This window comes from Bubalus bubalis, chromosome 23 (genome assembly GCF_019923935.1).
Source record: "Bubalus bubalis isolate 160015118507 breed Murrah chromosome 23, NDDB_SH_1, whole genome shotgun sequence".
Lineage (NCBI taxonomy): Eukaryota > Metazoa > Chordata > Mammalia > Artiodactyla > Bovidae > Bubalus > Bubalus bubalis.
In genome coordinates this window covers 23,316,862-23,337,385 of record NC_059179.1, presented here as the reverse complement: position 1 = coordinate 23,337,385, position 20,524 = coordinate 23,316,862, and the positions used below count along the sequence as shown (strand labels likewise).

At 48.2% G+C, this 20,524-nt stretch overlaps 2 protein-coding genes across 6 annotated transcripts in view; one reads left to right on the top strand and one right to left on the bottom strand.

The window, feature by feature from the left end:
• The window catches only part of SUFU (SUFU negative regulator of hedgehog signaling), a 106,312-nt gene extending 105,798 nt beyond the window's left edge, over positions 1-514 (bottom strand). For 2 of the 5 annotated variants that reach the window (XM_045164139.1, XR_006640540.1), the window contains exon 1: positions 109-513. In XM_045164139.1, coding sequence (XP_045020074.1) covers positions 109-290 — 182 coding nt within the window. In that variant the 5' untranslated portion in view covers positions 291-513. Of the gene's footprint in view, positions 1-108 lie in introns of all 5 variants that reach the window. The other 3 variants (XM_045164137.1, XM_045164136.1, XM_045164138.1) reach the window with 3 other exon arrangements.
• Positions 515-3,308: 2,794 nt separating this feature from the next.
• Positions 3,309-19,593, top strand: ACTR1A (actin related protein 1A). The gene is made up of 11 exons (XM_006064910.2): positions 3,309-3,463; positions 11,101-11,165; positions 11,998-12,073; positions 12,753-12,878; positions 13,672-13,796; positions 15,120-15,336; positions 16,039-16,131; positions 16,651-16,825; positions 16,921-16,982; positions 17,568-17,608; positions 17,790-19,593. The coding sequence occupies exons 1-11, from the start codon at positions 3,416-3,418 to the stop codon at positions 17,890-17,892; spliced, it is 1,131 nt and encodes a 376-aa protein (XP_006064972.1). The 5' UTR covers positions 3,309-3,415; the 3' UTR covers positions 17,893-19,593.
• Positions 19,594-20,524: the final 931 nt, after the last annotated feature.

The window sequence follows — 20,524 nt, the reverse complement described above, 5'->3', positions numbered from 1 at the left end:
TTTAACCATTCTCCTTTCCCCTCCAATTCCCTGGCAAATTACTTCGCCCCCGGCGCTTTAACCCTTCTCAGCCCGCCCCTGTCGGTCTCCGCGCGGCCCAAGACGTACCAGTACTTGACGATAGCGGTAACCTGGAGCGGGTTCGGCTGGTCTGGGTACAGGCGGCGGCACTCTCCGTAGATGGCGTGCAGTCCTGGGGGGAAGAGCGAGGCGAAGGCCGGAGGGGCAGTAGGGCCAGGGGCCGGGGGCGCGGTGGGGCCGGGGGCGCCGCTAGGCCGCAACTCCGCCATCGGGGCGCTTAGGGTGCTGGGGGGACCGGGGAGGGCAGACGAGGGGGAGAGCACTGACGCGCCAGCAGGCGAACTCCTTGGGTGCGACTCCCCGAGGCGATGGGGGCTGCAGCGAGGTCTAGGCTCCGCGCCTGCGCAAGGCGCACTGTCCGCCCAGGCCGTCGCCGCGGTGGAGACGGCCAGAGGGTGCCTCGGGGGCCGCGGGGCGCTCAGGGGGCGGGGTGCCGGCGCGCCCTATTCCGGTTCCATTGGCTAATGTCTGTGCCAGTCACAGGTAGAGAAGGCATGACTTGACAATAGGTCCCTCCTCCGTCTCCCAGAGTTGTGGGGGTGTTCCAAGGCTCTTCGCTTCCCCCTAGCGTTAGGAGGAGCCCAGGATTAAATAGAGATACTGGGACATCCTCTGAGGTGCTAGGGACCCAAGAAAGCTTTGGGAAGTGCGCCGACAAAAAGCATGTCACTGTTATGCTAACACGGTGCTCAGAAGGATTTATTTAATTAATTTCAGAAGGATTTAAATATAAATGTGACAATGGATTGCTTCCTTCGTCCATGAAGCATTAAAAACGGAATTTTTTCGTTTCTAAGGCACCGGGTTGGAAATTATTTTCCTGCCTGCAATAACTTTACTTATATTAAGGTCTTCCACTCAAATAATCTTGACATTTCAAGAGAAAGGGATAGAAGAGAGTCCTGACTACTGGCGGAGAGTCCTGACTACTGGCTATTAACTAAAGGTCCCCACAACATGAAGGAAAAGAGGAAATAATTTATTAGAGAAAAATGCACTGGGCTCCTTAGAAAGCAGTAACACATAATCTCTCTTCAATTCCATTTTTTCATTCATCAGTGTCATTTCTAGCTCCCCATGAAAATTAAAGATATAATAGAGCAGTTCCTGGGCTTCCCTCACAGCTCAGTCAGTAAAGAATCTGCCTGCAGTGCAGGAAACCTGGGTTTGATCCCTGGGTCGGGAAGATCCTGTGGTGAAGAAAATGGCAACCAACTCCAGTATTCTTGCCTGGAGAATCCCATGGACAGAGGATCCTGGCAAGCTACAAATCCATGGGGTCACAAGAGTCGGACACGACTTGGCGACTAAAGAGAGAGAGAGAGAACAGTTCCTGAAGCTATTAGATGAACGATGTTTTAATGACCAAAAGATCATCTATACCAGTAGTTCCAAATGTCAGTCTTCAGAACAATACTAGTATGTTGCCAAGTTTACACCTTTCCAGGAAAAAATGAGAAAATCAACCAAAAATATTTTGTTGATTATTTCCAGTACTTTGGCCACCTGATGTGAAGAACTGACTCATTGGAAAAGACCCTCATGCTGGGAAAGATTGAAGGCGGGAGGAGAAGGGGACGACAGAGGATGAGATGTTTGGAGGCTTCACTGACTCAATGGACATGAGTGAGTAAGCTCCAGGAGTTGGTGATGGAGAGGGAAGCCTGGCGTGCTGCAGTGCATGGGGTCGCAAAGAGTTGGACACAACTGAGCTGAACTGAACAAAAATATACCTTTTTTTTTTTAAGCAAGCTTTATGCAATATACTTTCCTTTGTTCTAGGAACATGTCTCTCACCTGTATGTATACTAAAATTTCCTTTTATTAGACTAAGAAGGTGGTTCAGTTCAGTTCAGTTCAACCGCTCAGTCGTGTCCCACTCTTTATGACCCCATGAACTGCAGCACCCCAGGCCTCTCTGTCCATCACCAACTCCTAGAGTTCACCCAAAACCATGTCCATTGAGTCAGTGATGCCATCCAACCATCTCATCCTCTGTCGTTCCCTTCTCCTCCTGCCCTCAATCTTTCCCAGCATCAGGGTCTTTTCAAATGAGTCAGCTCTTTGCATCAGGTGGCCAAAGTATTGGAGTTTCAGCTTCAAAATCAGTCCTACCAATGAACACCCAGGACTGATCTCCTTTAGGATGGCCTGGTTGGATCTCCTTGCAGTCCAAGGGACTCTCAAGAGTCTTCTCCAACACCACACTTCAAAAGCATCAATTCTTCAGCGCTCAGCTTTCTTTATAGTCCAACTCTCACATCCATACATGACCACTGGAAAAACCATAGCCTTGACTAGACGGACCTTTGTTGGCAAAGTAATGTCTCTGCTTTTTCATATGCTGTCTAGGTTGGTCATAACTTTCCTTCCAAGGAGTAAGCGTCTTTTAATTTCATGGCTGTAATCACCATCTGCAGTGATTTTGGAGCCCCCCAAAATAAAGTCAGCCACGTTTTCACTGTTTCCCCATCTATTTGCCATGAAGTGATGGGACCAGATGCCATGATCTTAGTTTTCTGAATGTTGAGCTTTAAGCCAACTTTTTCACTCTCCTCTTTCACTTTCATCAAGAGGCTCTTTAGTTCTTCTTCACTTTCTGCCATAAGGGTGGTGTCATCTGCATATCTGAGGTTATTGATATTTCTCCCGGCAATCTTGATTCCAGCTTGTGCTTCTTCCAGCCCAGAGTTTCTCGTGATGTACTCTGCATATAAGTTAAATAAATAGGGTGACAATATACAGCCTTGACGTACTCCTTTTCCTATTTGGAACCAACCTGTTGTTCCATGCCCAGTTCTAACAGTTGCTTCCTGACCTGCATACAGGTGGTAGATGTTTATTAATGCCTTATAGACCCATATAAAAACATCGCAACCTCATATCGTCCAGGGTAAGTGGTGGCGAGTGGAAGGACTAGCCTGTAAAATCCAAACATTCACCAGTTACTGATCAATCCAAACCGAACTACAGACAATACTGAAGACTACATACTTCAGCATGCACTGAGAATCCCTTCAAAGGGACTACAGATGCAGACGTGAGATTGCAACCATCAATAGGCGTACCCTTCTATTTACCTACAGAAACTACAAAGCCCAGGGTACAGTGCGTCGAAACGCGACGCTCCGTTCCTTAAACTAGGCGGGGTTCCGAAGCAGCCTGGCTTGCTAACTCAGGTGCAAGGCATGTTGGGTATTGTAGTTCTTCGAAAGTGAGGTCGGGCCGCTCCCCGGCTGCCCATTGCCGGCGGCTAGACTGCGCATGCGTGTCAGTGGCGTTAGCAGCGGACCGGGCTGGCAGTTCCTTCCTCGGAAGGAGAGGTTCTTCTGCCATGGAGTCCTACGATGTAATCGCCAACCAGCCTGTCGTGATCGACAACGTGAGTTGCATTCCCCCTAGCAGGGCTTATGCTCTCCTCCCCGAAGGGATCGCTTCCCGTGTTTCAGTCTGGGCTGCCGGTTCTTTGTCACTGGCCCGGCCTGTCAGGCGGGTTCAAGCCGCCGCCGCCTCTCTCCTCCCTCGACCCGAAGTCCGCAGATAGGGCGACCAGCTGGCCAGCAACCATGGGATGGAGAACCTTGGGATGGATAAAGGGAAGGGTTATAGTCCTAGCAGGGTCCTTGGGCCCTTGACTCGAGGGGCCTTAACCGCTCTCTGAGCCCCCGGCGCCCGCCCCTCCCCAGTGTTCGATAACTCTATTGGCTGCTCTGGCTGTCCATCTTGACCGCTGACCCCGCCTCTGGGCCTTGCCGGATGAAGGCAGCCTTCTGCAGTGATTGGCTCGTTCCCCTGCCGTTCTTCCGGGCCGCCATAGTGTTTCCCCTCTCTAAGGGCGGTGCGGTGCACGAGGGCTGTTGTGATTGGTTTCGGAGACTTCCAGTGGAGAGGGCAGACGGGATAGGGCGGCGGTGGAGCAGGGCTAAGTTTCCTTCGGTCCCAGCCGGCAGGGCGGCTTGGCGGTGTATCCGGGTGGGGTCTGAGAGTGTGATGCCAGAAATGGCCTGAGGATTTCAGTTATTTCTGTGATTATAAATTACAGCGGTAATAAAGGTCGAGAAGAAAGGAGAATGACAAAGCAAGCAGGGAGGTACCTTCCTCTTTGAAACGCCTAGTTGCTAGGGGTAAAAATTACTAAACATAATACTTGCCAGGCGCTCCAGCGCTTACACGGAGGGGTTCGCATACATTCCAATTGGATCTTGACAAAAACCAGGTGAATAGTTACGGCAGGAATTTTGATCCTCGTTTTACAAATGAGAAAACAAGCGCAAAAGTAAAGTGAGCCCAAGGTCGCACATTAATCCAGTGCTTTATCCGTTATTCATCCTGATAGTAACCCACGCAAATGCATCGATAGTCACAAATGGAAAGAATCTAAATATAGCTCTTATTTTTGGCGGAAGGAGGCAGTTATTTAAAAAGTGGATGTCTGTCTTCCATTCAAAGGTTTGGTCCAACGGAGATTTGTTGCTACCTTTCTAGTCCCCTCTGAGTTCCTCTACTAAGCTGACTCAGATTCGGTCTCTTGATTCAGTCCTTGGGACCGTTGGCACTTGCAAGGACTTTCGTCTGCATCATCTTATTCAAGCTTCAACACTGATAGGTAGATAGGACTCGAAATATACAGAAAAATGAGACGTGTAAGGTTAAATAACAGTATTCAAACCACCTGGCTTATGAATTTAAGAGCCAAAATTCAATTTGAGATTGAGTTCTTAATTCCTCACTTTTTCCAAGGAAAGGTGCTTCTTTGGCTAGCTTTCCTTCTCTCCTGGAAAAAAGTTGAGCTCAGTGAGACACCTCATTTGGGGGAGGATTTGATCGGCGGGCGGGGCGGGGAGGGTCGCGGATCGCCTTCCTTAGGCTATTGAATCCGGGTGGGAAAAGATGCTTGGTAGTCCTTCATTTTTCCTTAGTCTCTCGTTCCCCAGTTCCCCACACACAGACAGTATCTAGGGCCTGGCACCACTAGGTGCACATTGGATTTTTAATTTTTATGGGTGAGGATTAATGGCTGAAAATCTCTATCACAGTAACAAAGATGTCACTAAATAAAAGGATGGGAGGAAGGACTAGTTACTGCATAAGGCTGAGCAGGACTCTTTGTTCTTGATGTTAATTTTCAGAGAACACTACTATTTCTATCTTCAGCCAGTTTGTGTATGCTTCATGTGCCTTTTTCTTGGTTTTAAAAAGAAAGGAAAATAGAAATTAGCAATTTCCTGTTTTCATCAGCAGTGCAAAAGGAGCAGTCTGTCCATCCCACCAGACCTTTTGCTTCTAGAATTGTTGGGCAGCAGTGCTATCTCCAACCATTTTCTTTATGTCATTTAAGCAAATGCTTCTTAGTTCCTTCTTTCTCATTCTTGATAATGTATTTGAAATGCATCAAAGAAGCGGTACCTTTTCAGTTTGAATACTTAAGGAATAGACTTGTTTTTTCTCTGGGAAAACATTTCCTTTATTATGCCAGCAATCCCACCAAAAGTTGAAGTAGGAGAAACTTAAATTAATTTTCCCACTAGAATTTACTATCTGCCAGTAAATCATTTAAAATATTTGAGCCAGCTTTATATTATGAGAATAACGTGTCTCTAGCAGATTTAACAGCTCCATAGCTTATCGTGCTACCACAGTTTTATTTTTGGGCTAAGGAGAGTGTAATTAAAAGACAGAAGAACAAAGAAAGCAAGGAAAAGAGAGAATAGCCCCATTATCAGTTCACAGCCTTTCCTAGTCTTAAGACAATTGTTGACCACCCCTTTCATAGAATTCTGGGACCAAACCAATTCATCAGAATTTAATGAAGAAGATGGAAGGGTGTGTGTATGCATATGTGCATGCACGATTTAATGATCACAACAAAAAAGTGATGAGTATTTTAAAAAACTAAACATGTTGTTCTTCCCAAAGTCACATCACAGATAGTAGTACAAGAATGAGAAGGGCCACTCCCAGGACTACAACACTTTAACTGGAAAACTATATTTATTCTGAAGCTCATATCTTTGGGAGGATCTCGAAGGTTAAATACTTCCATAAAATGAAGCAACATTATGGTCAATCTTAAAATTGTCTTTTTTGGCTATATTATGTGGGCCTAAATGCAGGAATAATATCAGATCTCTACAAGTTTTTCAAGCTGAGAGTTTTACTGTTTTGAGGGGTCATTATGCTTCATCAGCCCCCTTTTTGAAAAGTGAGATTCTTTAAACACACGGAAAAGTTCAGAGACATATATAACAAGCACCTATGTAGCATGTGTCCTCCACCTTGATTTAATAAATGTTGTCATTTGCCAAATTTGCTTCAGATTTTTTTAGGACATAAAACATTACAGATATAATCGAAGCCTCTTTGTACCCATCCATAATCCCATCCTTTCTGGTCCATACATAACCCCGGAAGCAAACCTCATTGTAAAATTAATGTGCTCCTTTCTGATTTTATGGACACATGTATTTTATAATGTGTGTGTATATAGTATTTATGCTTTGAATTTTTACTTAGCTGCTATCATCTTATTTGCTAGCTCTCCTTATTCTGGTGGTGGTGGTGGTTTAGTTGCTAAATCGTGTCTGACTCTTTGTGACCCCCATGGACTGAAGCCTGCCAGGCTCCTCTGTCCATGCGGTTTTCCAGGCAAGAATACTGGAGTGGATTGCCATGCCCTTCTCCAGGGGATCTTCCAGATTCAGGGACTGAACCCACAGCTCCTGCACTGGCATCCTGATTCTTAACTGCTGAGCCACCAGGGAAACCCTTCCTTAATGTAAAAAATTTCAAATATAAACAAAAGGAGGGGAAATGTTATAACAAACATCCATGTATCCATCGTCTAACTGTAACAGTTATCAACTCTTGACCAATCATTTTAGCTTCATACCCACCCACTTCCCTCTTTCACAAAGATTTAAAAACATAACTAATATACTATTATCAAAGCTAATAAAATGAACAGTAATTCCTTAATATCATCAAATATCTAGTCAGTGTCAAATTTCACTAATTTTCTCTCTTTTAACAGTTTGTCATCCGCTCTTAAGATCTGTTGATTCACTTAAGTTTAAGGGACACTAGAATTAGCTGAGGAAATGTAGTCAGTGTATGTATTTAACACCATCACTTGTGGTATGACTTTCAGCCTGTTGGTTGTACAACTGCAGTGAGAATCTTCCCTAGTTTGGTGGAGAGAGGGAAGAGAAGGTGGCTTATAGATTACACTCAATTATGTGTATTTTGAGAGCCATGGATGTGCTTCACAAACTGGAAAGAATGTCCAGAATAGGGGTCTCAAACTCAATGCCTGGGGAGGCCAACCAGATACATTAAAGAGGCGGAGGAGGGGCAGGGGGATGAGGAGAAGGTAGTCTTAATAAGTGAGAAATCTGAGAGGTGCACTGAGCATGCTTGACCAAGGTTTCCAGCAAGTTGTCCCCATGCAGGAATGCAGGCCCAGTGTTACCAGATTTTCTCATTTTTCAAGGGAAATCAGAAGTGTTAATTTCATATGCAATCTCTAGTGTTTTTTAATTTTTAATTTTTTTTTTTTTTTGGCCACACCAGGTGGCATGTGGGATCTTAGTTCCCTGATTCCAGGGATCGATGCTTCGCCCCCTATGTTGGAACCATGGAGTCTTAACTGGGCCACCAGGGAAGTCCTGCAATCTCTAATTTTTAACTTTTGGAAGTTAATGTAAAAGTAGTTTGTGGTCTGTGGAGACAGAAAGTATGTTAGTGGTTGCCTCTTGCCTGGAAAATCCCATGGACGGAGGAGCCTGGTGGGCTGCAGTCCATGGGGTCGCTACAAGTTGGACACGACTGAGCGACTTCACTTTCACTTTTCACTTTCATGCATTGGAGAAGGAAATGGCAACCCACTCCAGTGTTCTTGCCTGGAGAATCCCAGGGACGGGGGAGCCTGGTGGGCTGCCGTCTCTGGGGTCGCACAGAGTCGGACACGACTGAAGTGACTTAGCAGCAGCAGCAGGGTGGGGGTAGTAAGGATGGAGAGTGGCTGCTAATGGGTACAGGGTTTCTTGGGGGGATGATGAAAAGTTCTAAAATTAGGTTGTAGTGAGGATTGTTCAGCTCTGTGAATATACTAAGAACCATTAGATGATGCACCTTAAATGGGTAAATTGTGTGGTATGTGAATTTTATCTCAATAAAGTTGTTTTTTAAAAATGACTTTGTGGACCAAACAAAATATGTCTTTGGGCCAGAATGTCCTAGAATCTGCGTCCAAATCGGAAGCCTGAGCTAACAAGTTCCCCAAATTCTCTTGTACGATGTTCTCACCAGTGTCCTAGAATCTGAGGCTCCACCTCACACCATTAAATGGCAGACAACTAGCCTTCTTCCCAGCATGTTAAGAATAATCAGTGCTTAGGGTAAAGTTGCCCAAGCCACAGGGTCGATAGCCAGCAGGGACTACGAGAAACATGCTGAGGAATTTGCTATTTGTTCTCCTGTAACAGGAGAATGGTCAGAGTTGGCTGGCAGCAGACTTGAGTCCCAAAAATCAAATATTTAATGAGATTACTTTTTCAAATGTAGGCATTTGTTTCAAACAAGGCCTTTGTTTACTTGGTTTTGACAGAGTGAATAACAAAGAGTGGCAGCTCATTTGCCAAGTATACAGTTCCTAGTTACAAATACTATTAAAGAAATTGACATGACCCCTTTGTATGCTCTCCTGGTATGGCTTGAGCAGAAGAGAGGCAACTCAGCCACTTCCCTTGTCCCCACCCATTTTTCACCTGACACTTGGCCTGCCAAGCCAGCTCATGGGGCTGCAGGGACAAGCTGGGTCTGGTTCTACCTTGTGTATCACCTTCGCTGTACCACCTCTGCCTGGGGCTTCTGGCATTCCGGCTGCTCATTCAGGTTCCATACTTTCGGCTTCGTATGCCAATCATTTGAGCTTGGTTTTCATTTTAGTTAGCCAGCATCTAGCCAAGTACCCTGCAAATGTCAGATACTGCTGATATATAAAGTCTCTGACCTCAAGGAATTTGCAGTGAAAAGAGACAAAAGTGTAAACCATAAATTAGAAAGCAGAATGAAATTCATGCTACCTAGTGAAACAGGTAATGGTGATTTGGGACAGGTAATAGGAAGAGGATAACAAATTGCAACTGGAGATTATCCTTCAGGAGGAAGGCAGTGATATTTGAACTGGGCCTGTTATATTCTAGCTGGAAAGGACAGGGAGAAAGAAAAGAATCTAATGTCTTAATCTGCTTTGTCACTCAAACTCTAGCCCTCTTGTTAGTAAACTCAAAATCAAATCTCTAGGAAAATCATCTCTTAGAAATATCTCGGAGAATCCCTGGTAGTCCATTGGCTAAGACTCCATAATCCCAAGGCAAGGGGCCTGGGTTCAATCCCTGGTTGGAGAACTAGATCCCACATTCCACAACTAAAAGATTCCACATGCCGCAGCTAAGACCTGGTGCAGCCAAATAAATATTAAAAAAAAAAAAAAGTATCAGTCTCGTAAAAAAAAAAAATCTAGAGTCTGAAGCACAGATTTCATCTTTACTTTTCTCCTTTTCAACTCCTGCCAGGAGATCTAATTAGTCTGTTAGCATCACCACACCCAGATGAAGGCAGTGGGCAATTATCGGAAGCCTGAGCTAACAAGTTCCCCAAATTCTCTTGTACCATGTTCTCACTAGCTGCGCCACTGTCCCCAAGCCCTTGGGTTTGCAGTAGGATAGTCTGCCCTCCTTCCCAGTCTTTCAGCTCAGTTTACAGCTGTACCTTTTCCAGTCTCCTTGCTGTTCTGCCCAGACCGATGAGTTTGCACATTGTCTCCTGTTTTTTCTGTTGGCAGAAGTTCCTGCTGTCTTAGAGAACGGGCTTGCCCTGCTCTCCCCCAACACCTCTTTCCCTGTCCTTCAACCACTTCTTACCTCCTCCCTTGCTAGGATCAGTCACCTACCCCCTCACCCTGCTCTTATAAAAAAAGCAGGAATAAAAAAGACAGATGGATCCAGGGATGTTGCTGGGAAGCCTTTGGTGCCAAGGTAACCTTGGCTATGTAGCATCTCCTGGTGTGTTTAATGCTTGTGTGTTCTGGAAACATTACACTCCACCCCAGGAGAAGTCGACAGGCAGCAGGAGATGGCTTGCTGCACTTGGAGCTGCAACTGTGTTGGGGGTGGAAGGACAAGGGTAACTGATGTAGTGGTAGAAGAATTAAGAAGGAAGAGAACAGGGTGATCTGCAGGCAGCATCAAGCCTCAACACCTGTCCTGCATGGCGTTGATGTCCAGAATCAATGTTTACTTTGGCTGGGCCCACGCGGTACCAGAGATGGTGGTGGGAGATGGCAGATTCTTCTCAGAGTGCTTAAGGGCTCTTCTGCTCTTGACCCTCAAGAGACCAGTGAGTGCAGCAAAACACAGTGAAAAGGCAAAACACCTACTGCAGCCCCCCCAAATCACTGTAGTCTGCCCCTGCAGTCAGTGCCCGACGACATACGCCATATGGGAGTTAGCTTCAAGCATGGCAGTGCTCTCAGGGTGTGTCTGTCATAGAGGCCCTGGAGGGCTGGGACAGTTCAGGTCCGAGCTGGGAAGGTAGCTTAGACGTGCACTCCCTGATGGTTTAGCAGAATTGTGTGCCCTTCCCACCTTGGTTATGTTCCTAAACTCGGCCGCTCTGTGCTTCTAGGTACTTTCCTCTTCTGTCCTCAAGCGTTTTCCTTTTCTTCCCTTTATTAATATTATTTTTAATTCCAAAAATAAACATGTTCAATGTAGAAAAGACGAAGAATACATAAAAATCAAATTAGAGTGTGTAGTAGAAATTCCCCTCACCATTCCCAGCCCCAGTGTCCTCCCTTTGGCATGCATTCACTGTACAAATCCTCATGAGTGGATATATTACACATAAATATAAGGTCCTTTCTCTTTCTAAAAGAAAGGTGGGACTGTATTATACATACTGTGTGATATGAATCTCCTCTTGTTTGTGTGATATTCTGATTTCTCTTTCTCCCCTCAGGGATCCGGTGTGATTAAAGCTGGTTTTGCTGGTGATCAGATCCCTAAATACTGCTTCCCAAACTAGTAAGTCATTCTGTAGCTTAGCAGCTTGTAAGGCTTGTCAGTTTTGTTATGATGTCAGCCCTCTGTCTTTTAGGGGAAAGGATCTCTCATTTAGGTCAGTCTTGGTCTTCAAAACAACAACAAGCAGGGACAAGAGCTGGCTTTTGGAGTGAGCAAACTGTTGCCTGCATGGTACAATTGAGAGGCAGTTGTGTTTTGTTTTGTTTTTTTAATCTGATGCCAAAAATGTTATCATTGGTGACTACTGCTTTGGATGACAGTCTCATAATGGAGTCTTCTTCTGAAAATTCTCCTGTCACTCGGAATGGAATTTGACATTAAACCATACCTACCATTCTAGGGAGAATGAGTCTTTTTCTCAGCACTTTCTTACTAAGGCAGAGGTGCTGCAGGCAGGAGAAAGGCACAGGCACCTGGGAAAGGGGTCAAAGCAGTGGAGAAAGGAGGAAGGCCATCTCTTAGTTACAGCATCACAGTTGTCCTTCATAGAAGACCTAGGCAGGAGGCTAAGGAGACAAAAACTTTTTGAGTTAATCATTCTCAATGAACACTTGTTTCCTTGTGTCTCTTGATCTGTACATACATTGGGGAAAGAGAAGAACTAGGGATATTGAATCCTCCTGAATTTGATAACTTATAATAAATAAATGAAATAGTATGCTAATAAATACAAAAAAATGTTCATTATAGAAATTGTGGGAAGTGCATTCCTCAGTGACAGTCACCGTAGAATGGAGTATATTTCTTCCCATCCAAGTACATGCATCAGTATAACTTGCCTGTGTTCTGTCATGAAATGAGAAGTGATAGTCTTCCCCGCTCTCTTTTGTAGTGTGGGCAGACCCAAGCACGTTCGTGTCATGGCAGGCGCCCTCGAAGGTGACATCTTCATTGGCCCCAAAGCCGAGGTAATCCCATGTCCTACTGAAGAAGCCTCAAGCCAGCAGGGGACCTTCACTGCTCCCCACACAGGCAGTATCCGACAGAGGGACATGAGTAAAAGAAACAATTTCCTCTTGAAATCTCCCCTTTCACTCTCTCATTCTAAAGAGAATAAACCTAACTGGTTTATTTCTCCCAGGAACAGCCTCTGGTTTTGGAAAGGAAATACCTAGAACCCCACTTTGGGAAACAGAGACCAGTCCAGAAAAAAGGGCTTTTGCCTTCCTTCTATCACTATGTTGCCAAAGATCAAATTGACTGGCTTGGTTATTTTTTGGCAAAAGTGATTGAGGGGAGATCCTGGCTGGGGTACCCTGGGGATAAGTTAATTAGCACAGTTTGGCAGAGGCCTCGGGCAACTTCTAGAAGCAGAACAACAGAATCTTTGTTGCCAACCTTGGCTGCAGATGCCAGGAGATTGTGTCCTGGGACCAGACAATGAGGAGGATGCCACCCAGGGGCCCACGGAAAGGCAGAAGCCCTCTGTTTTGCCAGCTGGTTGGGCATTGAGCACAGTTCACAGCATACAGTTTAGGGACTTGAAGGATGGGTGGGTCCACCCTTAGCCATGGGTGCGGATTGTGGGGTCCACCCGGCAGTCCTGAGAGGCTGGCTGCGGCTGCAAGCACTGCTCTCTGCCCCCAGGAGCACCGAGGGCTGCTCTCCATCCGCTACCCCATGGAGCACGGCATCGTCAAGGACTGGAATGACATGGAGCGCATCTGGCAGTACGTCTACTCTAAGGACCAGCTGCAGACTTTCTCAGAGGAGGTGAGGGTCCTGTGTGTGGGGCGCCATGTGGGCTATGCAGCGCAGACAGAAGCCCTACCCGAGAGATGAGGCAGATGACTACGATAACCGCCTTGAGCATTTGTGTCTTATGTTCTAGGCATCAGGCATGTGCTTTTCAGACATGTTTGCATTTAATCTTCACAGCATCCCTATGAGGCACAGGTAGTATTATCATCTCCATTTTACAAACAAGGGAACAGAAGTTCAGAGAAGCCAGATGGTGTTTCCACGATCACCCAGCGAAGAATGGTAGAGCTGGGGTTCCAACCCACGCCTTTCATTCCTCGGAGCTGTATTCTTTAGTTTCTAAGGAAGGAACTCTCAACTCAGAAACACAAAGGGAGGTGCTGACTAGGCTTATCAGAATTTCCAGGAGAGGGATGTATTCTGTTTTTTAATAGTATTATCAATAATGATATTTAATTTTCTATTTTGGAAAAAAAATTTTAAGTATTACTTTTATCATAGTAATTCCAAATATAGAGTTTAGCAAAATCTTGACACCTGGAGCTATCCAGAAGGTACAAGGGCCTATATAAGAATCTTGGAGGACAAGAGGGTAGTAGAAAGTGAGGATAGAATGACACTTTAGAGGGGGTATGAATTTGGAAAGTTGAGAAACTAGCTTGGGTGGCGGTAAGTGACCAGCCCACCAGCCCTCTTTTAGAGAGAGGCTGACAAAGTTCGTGTGGGCTCTCCAGCCAGCCACGCAGTGCTAACGAGGGCTGGGAATCTGTCCTCACCTGATTGCTGTCTGGGCATCTTTCCCCAGCATCCTGTGCTCCTGACAGAGGCGCCTTTAAATCCACGGAAAAACCGGGAACGAGCTGCTGAAGTTTTCTTCGAGACCTTCAACGTGCCAGCCCTTTTCATCTCCATGCAAGCTGTGCTCAGCCTGTGAGTAACAGCTGGCTGGCGAGCCTGGCCCCTGGGGGGAAGCAGTCCTTTGGCAGAAGCGAGGCTGGCCCTGCTGTGGGTTGGTGCAGAGCTCCTTCAGTACCCCTGCCAGGGACGGTAATGGATGGTGGGAAAGGCAGCATCTCCCAGTCTCGGCCCTCCCTGCTGGTCTGGTGCCAAGGCTCTCCGCTGAGCCTGCTGGGAAGGCCACGTGCTGCAATAGCTCTCCCTGCTGGCCCCGCAGTGAGTTCAGGTGTTTTTCTCAGGGCCTACTTGAGCCAGGCGCTGTGCAAGGCTGGTGATAGGCTCATGATGAAAACACCCCCGTCATCCTGTCTTGCTCCCAGCCTGCCTCCCACCAGGGTTAGGTCCATTGCCAAGATCATATATTGGTAGCCTGCAGATGGCATGTTTGACCCCGCTGAAAAATTGTGAGCCAACCTTTAAAAATTGGGACATTTCCTATCAAAATCAAAATTTCTGACTTCTCTTAAAAAAGAATGAGAAGATCTGATAATGCCGGGCCTGCATTCCTCTAGAGCAAAAATCAGCAGGAGCTGAAAGAAAATTGCAGCTGCCATTTTAGATAGGGTTTGGAAACCTGACTTCACCACAGCCTTCTCCATTGCCTGTCATCCAACACGAAGGCTGAATGTCAGGTGCTGTTTATGAAACATTATGGGTTTTTCCCCCTCATTATCACAAAATATATTTCTGTACCCTTGTCCCTACCAAGAGAAAAACTTAAGGACAGACCTAGAGGGCCAAAAGCTAGTTGGTTGGTTGGTTGGTTTTCCTTCTTTAACATTTTGGCCACATTGCACAGCATGTGGGATCTTAGTTCTTTGATTAGGGATCGAACCTGAGCCCCCTGCATTGGTAGTGAAGAGTCTTAGCCACTCTACCAGGGAAGTCCCCAAAAGCTAGTTTTTTATGCAAGTGAAAATATTCTTATTTTCTTTAATTCATTCACTTTTCTTGCCTGACCCCTGAGTTTTTTTTCCTCTTGTCTAGAGAGTAAAAACTGTCCCTCAGGCTGGGTCCCTGAAAGTGGAAGGGCAGGTCATCTCCTGCGGTTGGAGGACCTATTCTTCTGGAGGAGTGGCAGAAGGGGTGCTTGGAGAGGCTTGGCTCCTTTCCTTTAAACATTCCAGGCTTGCTTGCTTCAGTGCTCAGGCTGCCTTCATATTCAGTCCAGTCGGAGGCTTCTGGAGAAGGCAGGCCCCAGCTTTAGTTCAGCTGACCTTGAACTCTAGCAAGAAGTGAGAGTCTTCCCAGAGTGAGGAGGCAGGGGTGAGTGATGGTGTGCCCCCTTTGCTTCAGTTATGCCACCGGCAGGACCACGGGTGTGGTGCTGGATTCTGGGGATGGCGTCACCCATGCCGTGCCCATTTACGAGGGCTTTGCCATGCCCCACTCCATCATGCGCATCGACATCGCTGGCCGAGACGTCTCTCGCTTTCTTCGCCTCTACCTGCGCAAGGAGGGCTATGATTTCCATTCATCCTCCGAGTTTGAGATTGTCAAGGCCATAAAAGAAGTGAGTGCTGCCCTCCATGGGCCCAGGGCTGGGAGAGGGAATGGGAACAGCAGCCAGGACCTCCGTGACCTGGAGTGAAGAGTGGCTAAACTCCTGCCCTGGAGATGGGTCTCTGTCCTTCCCGACCAGGCCTCCTGGCAGCCCTATGATCTCCAGCCAGTCCCCTCACCCTGAGGGACTGACCTTCCAAAGTGCTGCCATCTTGTGGGCTAAAGGGAGCTTCCTGTATTTCCTAAGCTGGGTGATAAGCACACCCATGCTCATTATGTTTCTTATACATCATGTACAAATTACACATGTTCTTTTACACTCTTGAAGAAGTCAGACTGCTTTTTTTTTTTTTTTTTTAAGTAAAATGAACCCTCCTGTCATCTACGGCTCCTGGGAGACCTCTGAGCTGGGTAGGCAGGGCCCAGAACCATTCAAGTAGTAGGAAAAAGACACCTGAGTCTGAACTAAGATTAGGGTGTGGTCTCAGACTCAAATCCAAAATGCCGAGTTGCCACTCTTGGCCTCCAGGAAGGTGGAGCAGGTGGGGACACATATCCTAAGAAGGGGCGGGGAGCTTTGGGTCAGCTTCACTGGGTGGCACTTAGGATATGCAGCTCTCATGACCTTTAGGACAGTCACTGCAATGGATGGGGACTTTGACCAGGTAGGCACCAGCTTCTCAGCCAGCCTGACTTGTGCTTGGTTCTCCAGAGAGCCTGCTACCTGTCCATAAACCCCCAGAAGGATGAGACTCTAGAGACGGAGAAAGCGCAATACTACCTGCCCGACGGCAGCACCATTGAGGTAGGCGGCGGGGCCTCTCCCCTCAGGTCCCAAAAGCACTGAGCCCAAAGAGAACTCCCCATGGGGAGGCTGGAGTCAGGTGCACCAGTCCTTTTACACCCTCTGCCTGGAGCAATGTAGTGTTGAGCTGCAGCGTTTCCTGCAGGGTGAGGTGCCAGGGACTTGGCTTCTCCTGTGTGGAGGGGAGGAGGTGTTCTCCTGTGGGATTAGAAGGCTGATGTGTAGTGCTATCCTTAACCACTCAGGACAGTATAGAGTGAATTCCAGCCTCCTGGACCTCCACCGATAGGAGGAAATTTCCACAAATGAATGAATCTGTCAAGTCTCTTGGCTGGAAAATGTCAGAGCTAGGATTAAACACAGGAGCTTCCTCTCTCTAGTTTCCCAGGAGCCCTATCTTTGTTTGTTGAGGCTCTTGACATACAAAGTCTTCCCTGAGCATGGCCTTCAGAGCCACCTGGTTACTGAGCCCTGGGCAGAGGGACCTGAGCCTAAGACGCTTGCCCCCCAACCCGGCAGATTGGCCCTTCCCGATTCCGAGCACCTGAGCTGCTGTTCAGGCCGGACCTGATCGGCGAGGAGAGCGAGGGCATCCACGAGGTGCTGGTGTTTGCCATCCAGAAGTCTGACATGGACCTGCGGCGCACGCTGTTCTCCAACATCGTCCTCTCGGGTGGCTCCACCCTCTTCAAAGGTTGGGCTTTGCTCTCAGGGCCCTACCCCAAGAAGCTGCCACATCCTGCTGGGCCCAGGGGACTGACGTGAGATTCTCCCTTCCTGCCTATTCAGGTTTTGGTGACAGGCTATTGAGTGAAGTGAAGAAATTGGCTCCGAAAGACGTGAAGATCAGGGTAGGAGTATGCCAGGGGGTGGGCGAACTGGGCCGCCAAGGGTCTGGAGTACCACATGGCGCAGCCTCCCCTCCTGCTCTGCCCAAGATTTCCAGGCACCATCAGGTGGCTCCCAGCTTCTACTGTGCCCCTGAGGCCTGCTAGAGCGAGGGGACCCATCCTCATGATGGGCCTTCACCAAACGGGGCAGTTCTGATCCCCGATGTGGCATGATGCTAGACATGCAGTCTGTCAGGGAGCTTGACTTCAGCTGCCCCCGTGACACAGTCCAGCACCTCAGTGACTGCTGAGAGGAGACTGCCATGCAGTCTGCTCCCCACCAGCTCCCAGCAGAGCTGGATCTTGCCTTCAGATGGCCCCTGCTTCCCTGGGAGCCATAGGTACTTCGGGTTGCCAGAAGCCTGTTTCTCCAGATGAGTGTCAGGCTGACCATGGTACCCCCCAGAGAGGCCACAGGGACAGAATTTAAAGGTTGTTGTGTGAAATGTATCCACTGACTCTCACTGGTGGAGAGATAAGTATTGGACGGGGAAGGGGGAGGGGAGGACGGCCATCTCAGATTCCTCTTTCCACCCACCCCGGCAGATATCTGCACCGCAGGAGAGACTGTATTCCACATGGATTGGGTGAGTAGCTCTTCTGGGAATAAGAGTGGAGCACTCTTATTGCAGAGTCATTGATTACACCTCACCACCCCAGGCCTTTGAAGAAAAGCCTGGTCTGGTTTGACCCCAGGGGGACTGGCTGGCTCCACAGATACCCACTCCCCATCTCTGACATGATTCCTTTGGATTCCCTCCATGCCAGGGGCTCCATCCTCGCCTCCCTGGACACCTTTAAGAAGATGTGGGTCTCTAAGAAGGAATATGAGGAAGATGGTGCCCGGTCCATCCACAGGAAAACCTTCTAATATTGGGACATCGTCTTCACCTCTCTCTGAAGTTAACTCCACTTTAAAACTCGCTTTCTTGAGTCGGGGTGTTTGCGAGGAACCGCCTGTGCGTATGAATGTGTGTGTGTGGGTATGAATGTGTGCACATATGCGAGTGCCGTGTGGCCCAGGGATCCCAGGATTTCAGGGCCCAGAAAGGACGATGAACTACCCATAATGGCGACGGCCTGAGACCTGGGGTTGACCACTAACTGGCCCCTGACAGGGAAGAGTGCTGGCAGAGGGCCCTGCTCTGTCAGCCGGGCCTTTGTCTGGCTGTGTGGGACTATGTTTACTACCACAGGGAGACAGAGAGGGAGGTAAAGCAACCCCGGGGACACTTGCTGCTGCCCATCCTAGGCTGGGCTGGCCCCACCCCCGCAGGAGGCCCTGCGGCCTCCCCTTGTTCATCATTCTGCTCTCGATGCCTCTTGATCGTGAACTGAGGCTTGAGTCCAGGATTGAGTTCTTATCTGGTCTTGTTGCAGTTTGGGTTTAGAAAGCTGGAGAAACACTCCAGGAGCTGTTATTGAGACTTCCCTGTCAGGAGCGGGCAGGATGCCCTCAACTTCACCTGGGGACCAGGACCACACTGGGCATTTGAGGAGGGCATGGAGCGCTACTTCTGATCAGTGGCGGGCTTACCGCTCCAACCCCCAGCGCCATCCGGGGATCTCGGGAGAGTTTCAGGAGCCTGTTGGCCTCAGGTCCTGTTAACTTGCTTTCCATCCATCCATGGGCAGTGCCATCTTCAGTTTTATTTATTAAAGTGTTTGTTCAGTTAGGGGACTGGAGAGAGGGAGCTCACTGCCCCGCCCACCAGTCACCCTGCTCACACTAATGTTTACAGCGCCTAAGCTTAGCATAGCGTTCAGGGCCCTGCCACTCCCTGCCAACATGAACTGACAGTATCCATAGGCCTCAGGACCATTTGGGATCAGAGGCTACATTCAAAGTCACTCCAGCCTCTTTCTTTCTCCCTCTTCCACTTGCTCACTGCCCTGGAATCAACAGGCTGGTTGCTGGTTGGATTTTTCTGAAATAGGAGGTAGAATCACCATTTGGCAAAGGCTCCCGGCAAAGGAGGGGTGTTGGGGATGCCGCCTCCTTAGGACTGGAGAAAGAGCCACAGTTAACCAAGCTGCCTTTTCCCATGCTAGCTGACCCCAGGGGACTAGCTTGTAGAGGCCAGACAGCCCCCTCTGGCTGACTTGTGCTATTCTTGTCTTTGGACTTGTTTGGTCAGGGAAGGAGGGGCCAGACCAGGCTGCCTGGAACTGATGGGCTCAGGCTCACTTCGTCTGGTCCAGTGGGGCCAGGCGCCTACCCTGGACTGGGCTGGCCTGGCAGGGGTCCAAAGGCTCTTCAGCCCAGAAGTGCAAAGCTGGAGCTAGCAGATATTCACCGGCACCCTCACCCATGACACCAATACTTGCCCGATCCCAGATTCCAGGCAGTATTCTCGACCCCATGCCGTCCAACGACCAAAGGCCCTGCCAGGTGTGGGCCGCAGCAGCAGGTGTGTGTGAAAGCGATGTGGCGACCCGTGGACTGCAGTGTGCTTAACCAGCTCACCTCCCTCCTCTTAGCCCAAGCCTGTCCCCTGCACAGCCTCGCACAAACCATGTTGCCTGGTGGGGCCCAGTGTACTTAAATAAACTTGTTCTAATAGACACATCAGCTGGGCCTCTGTCTGCAGTCAGTGCGGGGTGGGAGGGAGGAGCTGTGGGCCCTGAGACTGGGCCTAGTCTGTCCTCTAGAGGGCATGTTGCGCCCGCCAGACTTGGCCAGACCTTCACCCAAGTCCCAGCCTGTCAGGTGCATGCAAAGATGCTGTTGACAAAGAAGCCCAGAGATCAGGCCAGGAACTGAGAGTCCATGCCCTGTACACATGCCCAAGCCCATGGATGAGACTCCACCCACAATAAGAGGTCAGCTCTTCACATCTCTGAAGTCAGGAGCTTATTAAAACGCAGTTCCCGGGGTCTATGCTCAGATATTCTGATTAATCACTTCTCCATTTTAAACCTGTATACTTGAGCAGTTAGGGGTGGGAATTGCTAGGCACTTTACAAGTGTTAACCATTTGATTCTCGCAACAACTAAAATGCAAGTATGTTTGTTACTCACTTTACAGATGGCGAAATAGAGCCACAGAGAGATTATGTAATTTCTCCCAAATCTGCCCTTTGTTAGCTAGAATTTGAACCCAGGCAATATAGCACTAGACTACATTCTTAACTGTGATGCAGACCTTCAAATAACCATTGGTCTAGGGCAGTGGTTCCCAATTAAGGTCAGTTTGCCTCTCGGGACACATTTGGCACTATCTGGAGGTGTTTGGTCGTCATGACTGGGGAGAGATGCTACTGACATCTAGTAGGCAGAGGCCATCCACAATAAAGAACTCCCCAGCCCCAAAAGTCCCTAGAGCCCAGACAGAAACGCCGGCCTAAAGCCTAGGTTTCTAGTCCCATTCTCACGGTAAATAAAAAAAATTTTTTTAAGTCATCTTTGGAAGATCCCTGTGACTCCAAGGATCTCTAGCCTAGAAGTAGCCACTCCTTACCCACTACCTCCAGCAGTGGTACATGGGAAACGCACTGGGGCT